This window comes from Carlito syrichta, unplaced genomic scaffold (assembly GCF_000164805.1).
Source record: "Carlito syrichta isolate Samal-C Ts95f unplaced genomic scaffold, Tarsius_syrichta-2.0.1 Scaffold126553, whole genome shotgun sequence".
Lineage (NCBI taxonomy): Eukaryota > Metazoa > Chordata > Mammalia > Primates > Tarsiidae > Carlito > Carlito syrichta.
The window spans coordinates 192650-199973 of NW_007070649.1; the positions used below are offsets into that span (position 1 = coordinate 192650).

At 61.7% G+C, this 7324-nt stretch overlaps 1 protein-coding gene across 1 annotated transcript; it reads right to left on the reverse strand.

The window, feature by feature from the left end:
- Window positions 1-112: 112 nt before the first annotated feature.
- Window positions 113-7049, reverse strand: SFTPB (surfactant protein B). Its single transcript, XM_008048736.1, has 10 exons — window positions 6986-7049; window positions 6579-6712; window positions 6148-6219; window positions 5718-5843; window positions 5128-5280; window positions 4887-4976; window positions 1976-2159; window positions 1657-1817; window positions 685-765; window positions 113-175 (listed from the first exon to the last, which is right to left on the reverse strand). The coding sequence occupies exons 1-10, from the start codon at window positions 7047-7049 to the stop codon at window positions 113-115; spliced, it is 1128 nt and encodes a 375-aa protein (XP_008046927.1).
- Between the last annotated feature and the right edge of the window lie 275 nt (window positions 7050-7324).

A 7324-nucleotide genomic window follows, 5' to 3' on the forward strand; every position in this document is an offset into this window, starting at 1 on the left:
ACAGGCTGAGCCACCGAGCCCGGCGGCCACCTCTTCTTACTGGGGAGCAGAAGGGCCTCCCCAGTCCCCCCCCATCTGGGGGCCTGGGCTCACCTGGATGGCTGAGTTCTTGTCAGAAGGGGGGGCCGTGGACACACTGGAGAGGGCTGGACGTGGTTGCACACACCCCTAGGGCCTGCCACAGAAACAGTATTAGGGCCGGGGGCCTCAGCACCCTTGCCCCCAGTGCCAGCTCTGGGCGGGGTGTGGACACCCCTCCAGGAAGGGGTAGTTCTCACACCACCTGACGCCTCGGGGGGCTCTGGGTGTGACCTTGGGGACCACTTGAACGACTCCCTAAACCACAGGGTTTAGAGACTGAGGTGGCACGTTCAACCCGACCACCTACTTGGTGCCCACTACACATACGTGACCAGTCAGGGAGAACGCAGCTCATTCCTTAATGGGCCCCGATCCAAGCTCCTCAGTCACCCCTCCCTATGTGTTTCCTCCTTTTCCATTCTGTTGGGCCTTTTCCTGACTTTTCTACGTGGAGGCAGTGAGGGGCACCTCTCAGTCCCGGGCCCTCGCACCTGGGGCCACCCTGGACCCGCGGGAGTGAGGCCTTGGAGGGCCATGCACTGAGAGGGCGGGGGCCCTGGGGGCTGAGAGAGGCCTTGGAGCCGACGGGAGGCGTGGGTGTACCTGACAGACAGGGTGGGCATCCAGGCCCTTGGACACCAGGGTCAGCAGCTGGGGCGTGTGCTGCTCCAAAAATTGCTGGCACTGAAGAAAGAGAGACACAGCAGTGGGGGACCCAGGCCCTTGGCGGGACTCTCCCATCCTGAGGTCCTGGCCTCTTCACTTCTCTGGATCCCTCCAGGGCTCCCTCCTGACTTCCCCGTCAGCCCCCACTGACTGCTCAGTGAGTCAAATCCTCTCCGAGCTGGAACTGGCTGAAACGAAGGACTTCTGTCAGGACAGCCGGTGACATTGGAGATGGAGGGTCTTCAAACTCGGGCAGTGGGGTAGAATCTTAGCTGCCATTGCCCCCGCCTCCTAGGTTTCAGTTCTAGAAGGAATCTGAAAGTTGATCCTGTCCTTGAGACCTGAGGCAACGGGGGCAGCCCTGGAGGTCACTGAGCAGGAAGGACCACGTGTGCAGAGAGCTGCCTACCAGGAATGCAGTGGTCGCCAGCCTCAGGCCATGGCTGTGCTTTGAAGAGGGACTCTCCACTCTGAATACTGATGGGGGGGGGCCCTGGGACCCTCCAACCCGGCCCACTCCTTCTGCAGGGGGCTTGTCTGGAGGTGGGCAGGGGCAGGAATGGGACCAGATCCTGGGAAGAGGGCCAGGCCCTTTCCCGGCTCCCGCTGACCCTGGCATTACTCATGCCCTGGTAGGTGGCAGATACAAGGACTTGCCTGGCGCTTACTCAGCCTGCGAGCTGCTTACTCCCGGTACCCCACAGCCCTCTGTCCAGAGGAGGCTCCTGACCCTTAGCAAGTTTTGCCCTGAGTTACAGACCCAACGCTGTCTGACTCATGTCCTCCCTGCCTGCCCCTCTGGGCTCCAGCCGGGCCACCTGTGTGTCTCTGGCCCCAAAGCTTTCCTGGGCTCAGCCTTCCACCTGGAGCAGATCCCTACCATGCAACCCTCACATGCCCACTCCGCACCTTTTCCCTGTCCAGCCAGGAGCCAAGGCAGGCCTGACGCATGGCCCGTGGCTCTGCCAGCTTGCTGCTGTTCCCTGCCTGGGCGATCACAGACAAGCAGAGGTGGCATTCAGAATCTTGCAGCGGCCATTCTCCCGGCAGGGACCCCGGAGCGGTGAGACCTAGAGGGAAATCGGTGAAGACAACCCTGCAGAGGTGTTTGGTTCCTGTCCTCCCTGGTGCTTGGCAGGGGGCCAGAGAGGCAAGGAGGGGGCCGTGCAGGGCCAGGGAAGGGGTGGAGGGGAGCGGGCAGGGGTCGGGGAGGGGGCAGCGGTCTCACCTGGGCCAGGGCCGTCCTCGCTGGAGCACCGGAGGACGAGGCCGCAGACCATCTGGGGCAGCACGCGGCCCAGCAGCACGTCCAGCAGGATGACGGTGTAGCGCTCGGCCAGGCACTGACAGATGCCACCCACCACCAGGGGTACCACGTGGCACACCTGGGCCACGGCCACGGCTAGCACGCCCTGGGGCAGGGGTGGAGAGAGGCTGGCTTGGGACCTTCCCTCGGCAAGGCTCGGCTCTGTGCCTGGCACTGGCCGGGCACTTCGTAGAGGGAGGCAGCAGGGCAGGAGGGGGAGTGAGGCTGCTTACAGAAACACTCGCCGAGGACCAGGGAGTCCATGGGACATGGGGGACTCACCCAGCATCACTGAGTACAGGGCCTTGGGGACCTAGGCCCGGTTCCAAGGGCTTTGGCTTGGCTGAGGGGGTGCAGCTAGCCCAGAGGCGTGGGTGTCCCAAGGCCGCAGGGCAGCCTGGCCCAGAGCTGGGACCCGGAGCTGCGTCGTGGCCCTCCTGACCCCAGGCTCACTCTGTATTCCCACAGGCAGGTTAGTGCCCATCCCTGCCTCCCAGAGCCAATGTGTCCTAAAGCCAATGGGTCTTACCCTGTCGCCCAGGCTGGAGCGGCAGCCTCGACCTTCTGGACTTAAGTGATTCTCTGTCTCAGCCTCCTGAATAGCTAGGACTAGAGGTGCAAGTCACTATGACCAGCTGAGTTTGGATTTTTTTTTTTGAGTGGGAGTCTCACTCTGTCACTCAGGCTGGAGTGCAGTGGCACGATCATGGCCACGGCAGACTCGACCTGCTGGGCTCAGGGGATCCTTCTGCCTCAGCCTTCCAAGTTGCTGGAACGATAGGTATGCGCCCCCACGCCCGGTTAATTTTTTGATTTATTGTAGAGATGAGGTCTTGCCAAGTTGCCCAGGCTGGTCTCAAACCCCCGGGCTCAGGCAATCCTCTCGCCTCCGCCTCCCAAAGTGCTGGGATTACAGGCGTGAGCCACTGTGCCTGGCAGCTTTGTATTTTTTGTAGAGACGGGGTCTCACTATGTCGCCCAGGCTGGTCTCAAACTCCTGGGCTCAAGGGATCCTCCTACCTTGGCCTCACAAGGTGCTGGGATTACAGGCATGAGCCACCATGCCCAGACAACCTGATGCTTTTTCTTTTTTTTTTTTGAATCAGGGTCTGTCACCCAGGTTAGAGTACAGTGACACGACCATGGCTCACCACAGTCTCAAATTCCTAGGCTCAGGTGATCCTTTTGTCTCAGCCTCCCAAGTAGCTGGGACTACAGGCACGTGCCACCACGCCTGGCTAATTTTTTTTTTTTTTTTTGAGTTGGAATCTCACTGTCATCCAGACTGGAGTGCAGTGGCCGCTCCCGGCCACCACAGCCTCGAGCCACTGGGCTCTGGCGATCCTTCCGCCTCAGCCTTCCAAGTAGCCGGAATTACAGGCATGTGCTACCACACCCGGCTGATTTTTTGATTTATTGTAGAGATGAGGTCTTGCTGCCCTGGTGGGTCTCGAAACTGCGGGCTCAGGCAATCCACTCACCTCAGCCTCCCAAAGGCACGGGGTTACAGGCTGAGCCACCGAGCCCGGCTTAGTTTTTGTTTTTTGTTTTTTTTTTGTAGAGATGAGGTCTCACTATGTAGCCTAGGCTGACCTTGAGCTTCTGGGCTCAAGCAATCCTCTTGCCTCAGCCTCTCAAAGTACTAGGGTTAATGTGTGAGCCTTTGTGCCTGGCCTCAACTCGATGCTGCTGCTTCTTTTTTTTTTGAGTTGGAGTTTTACTCTGTCGCCCAGAGGGGAGTGCAGTGGCACACTCCTGGCCACTGCAGCCTCGACCTGCTGGGATCTGGTGATCCTCCCGCCTCAGCCTTCCAAGTAGCTGGAACTATAGGTATGCGCCACTACGCCCGGCTAATTTTGATTTATTGTAGAGATGAGGTCTCTCCAAGTTTCCCGGGCAGGTCTCGAACCCGTGGGCTCAGGCAATCCACTCTCCTTGGCCTCCCAAAGTGCTGGGATGACAGGCTGAGCCACCGAGTCTGGCCAACTCGATGCTTCTTAACTGGGCTTGGAAAGGTCTGCCTGGCCTGGCCTCCCCTCCCACCTATCTTGGCCCTGCTGCTCCTGCAGCACTCTGGTTCTAGCTCCTTAAGCTTGCCCAGCTCATTCTTAAGGGACATCCTTTGCCCGCCAGGGCCTCAACACGCTCTCAGCTTGACCATCACCTCCTCACACCTTTGTCCTGACCTCCCAACCCAACCCCGACTGGCAATCCCTCACCGCCTTGAATCCTCTGCTCCGCACTCACCACCCTCTGAACCTCTCCCACCACTGCGCCAGCCTGGGGACAGTGGTAACCTTGTCTCTCGCTGTGAGACCTCAGTGACCAGATGGCGGGCGGCATCCCGTCTGGGGCCCCGTTTCGGGACAGGGTAGCCCTGGGCTGGTGGGATCCTCTGGCGCTGGCCACCACAGGGTGGTAAGACGCCAAGTTGCAGGCGGGCAGGGGTGGCGAGTCCAGCTGTGGAAATCCTCCTCTGGAGAAAAGAAAGCAGCTTTCCCAGAGACAGCTGGACCCTTCTCCAACACGTGCTGAGCGATGGAGGGCAGGGCTGGGCTTGTCCGGTCTTGTGCTTTGGTGCCTGGCACAGGGCCCGGTGTGTCATGGGGGCTTCGTGTTTGCCCCCACAGCCAGCGGGTTGGGGATCCAGAATGCCAGGCCCACACCAGCAGGCCTGAGTCTGAGCTTTGGGGGTCCCCTGGGCAGGGGCAATGCCCCAGTAGTGCCCTCCTGACTTTGGGCCGCCAGCTGGGCCCTACAGGAGCGTGAGTTGGGGGAGGGGGCAGAGCTGCCAGGGACCCTTGTGAGCTCCGTGCGGCCCTGGACGCCTCACCTTGGGAATCACAGCCTGGACACGCTTGATCAGAGTCCGGCAGAGCCAGCAGAAGGGGAGAGGGATGGGAAATCGCTGCTCGGAGAGGTCCTGGGGAGAGAATCAGGTGGAGGTTGGGCTAGCCGCAGGGAGGACTGTCCTCCAGGCTTGGCCTCCCCGCCTCCTCCCCAAGCGCTCATGGACCTGGCAGGGCCCTGGCCTTCTGGATCCCCAACCCGCTGGCTGTGGGGGCCTCACTCACCTGTGTGTGAGGCCCAGGCCTGGCCTGGAGGGCCCCAGGGAGCATGGGGAGGACCAGCTTGTCCAGCAGAGGGCCCGGCATCCCAGACTCTGACTCTGGCCCTGGTTTCCCCAGTTTGCACAGGCCCAGGTGCTCACAGATGCCTTTCGGGTTCTAGGGCACAGTGCAGGTGGGGGTGTTAGGGTCAGGGAGGGAGCCCACCCCTAAGGCTGCCCCCAGCTCAGGGACCAGGTCACTGGAAGTGGGGGAGCAGGCTAGGGGGTGCAGTGTGTGTGTGTAGGGCTGGAGTTCTATGTGGGGGACAAACGGCAAATATGGGGTCATGCGGGGACGTTAGGCCACGCATCTGGGAATGTGTGTGAGTGTGGGAGTGTGTGTGAGCATTAGACCCACCGTGTACACCTGGGAAGGTGGGCTCTGATCGGGTGCCCAGCTCAAGGGTCCCAGGGGACAGGGTGTGTGTGTGTGTGTGTGTGTGTGTGTGTGTGTGTGTGTGTGTGTGAGACCGGCTAGAGCGCTGTGTGTGGGTAACTCTGGGCGTGATGGGTCTGCCTGGGGAGGCAGGCGGGAGGTGAGCTTCTGGCCCTCACGATCTGGCTCTGGAAGTAGTCGATGACCAGGGGGAAGTAGACGTCCAGCACATGGTGGCATTGGGGCACCAGCAGCTTCAAGGGGAGGTCGTCACACTCCTGCTCCAGGAACTCCCGCATTATGTCCTGGGTGGTCGGAGCGCGGCCGTCAGCCTGGCCTCTCTGAGTCCTGCCCGCCAGGGTGGTCCAATCCTCCCTCCCCAGAGCACCGGCGTTCAGGAGGGCCAAGGAACTGAGAAACTGGGCACATGCAGGGTCCCTTCCCCTCAGCCAGGGCCGTCTCGGGCGATGCTCCTGGCTCAGTGCCAAGGCCCGCCCCTGGCCAGGCAGACCCAGGCCACCCCATCGGGCTCGAAATGGCCCCTGCAGGGTCTCACCCCTTCCCCGCTCTGCCCTCCATCTCTTGGGCCTGGGGTCTGGGCCTCATCACCTGGAAAATGGCCTCCTTGGTCATCTTGGTGAGGATGTGGACGATGTCCTCACACTCTTGGCACAGGTCATCCTGGGGAGGGAGCCCCAGAGTGGGGGACACCTGAGTAGCGGCACGCTGCCGGCTACGGAGGGGAGGATCTCTCCGGCAGAGGCTGGCAGGGCACTCCCAGGCTCAGATCACTGCCTGCCATCCCACCCCGTCCACCTTACTTTATCCTCCCTGTGTCATCCTGTCCCATCCCGTCCCAACCCATTCCATTCATCCCAGCCACTTTATCCATTTCATTCGATCCCATCCCATCTCATCTTGCTCCATTCCATCCATCCCATCCCCCGAGGGGGCTCCAGTCCCCTCAGGCTTGTCCCAAGCCCACCCGGCATTCTTCATCCCGGACCCCCCGGTGGCCACGCGTACTCAGGGGTACTCACAGCTCCCGCGTGTCCCCAGACTTCACGCAGGCAGTGCCCCAGGGCTCCGCATCGCAATGCTCGCTCCAGGCTTTGGCACCAGAACTCGGGGCCCTGGGTGCAGGCCAGGGTTGAGGTGGTCCAGACAGCTGCAGCTTGGGGCCAGAGCAAACTTTGTCAGGATCCAGGCTACGCACCTGGCATCTGGATGTCACCCAACCTCTAAACCCAATTCCGCGGGGAGGGTACGGCCATTAAACGCGTGGGAGTCAGGCAGCTCTGGGGTCGAGTCCCCCGAGTCGTGTGACTTTGGACAAGCCCTGCGGCCTCTGTCTTGAAATGAGCACCGTGTGGCTTGGGGGAATGCCTGGCAGGGGTCAGTGCCATGAGTGGTGGAGCGGCCGGGAGAGGGAGGCTGGGGGACTCACCGGCGCATGGGCCGCAGAGTGTCGGCAGCAACAGCAGCCACCACAGCAGGTGTAACTTGGCCATGACCCCTTCACAGCCTGGGCGCCCGGCTCCGGCAGGAGCTCTTATAGCTGGGGGCGGGGGTGGGGGCAGGGCTCTGTGAGAGCAGCAGTGACCTCAGTGTTTGCCTTAGCCCTGGAGAGCCCCTCCAGTGTGCCCTGCCCAGCAGGCCGGCCTCCAGGTGCTTTGATCCCACCTCTTCCCAGCAGGGATGCTCCTGCCCCCCGCCCCCCAATTCCCCCCACTCCTCTGTGCCTGCTGATGGCTGTTCCTGCCCTTTGCCCCTGTGCCCTAACCCC

Excerpts from the sequence above, each read along its gene's own strand:
- SFTPB (XM_008048736.1), bottom strand. The coding sequence starts at position 7,049 with ATGGCCAAGTTACACCTGCTGTGGTGGCTGCTGTTGCTGCCGACACTC. Across the intron at positions 6,713-6,985 it reads ACTCTGCGGCCCATGCGCCG|CTGCAGCTGTCTGGACCACC; the intron begins GTGAGTCCCCCA and ends TCTGGCCCCAAG. Across the intron at positions 5,844-6,147 it reads CCAAGGAGGCCATTTTCCAG|GACATAATGCGGGAGTTCCT; the intron begins GTGATGAGGCCC and ends CCGACCACCCAG.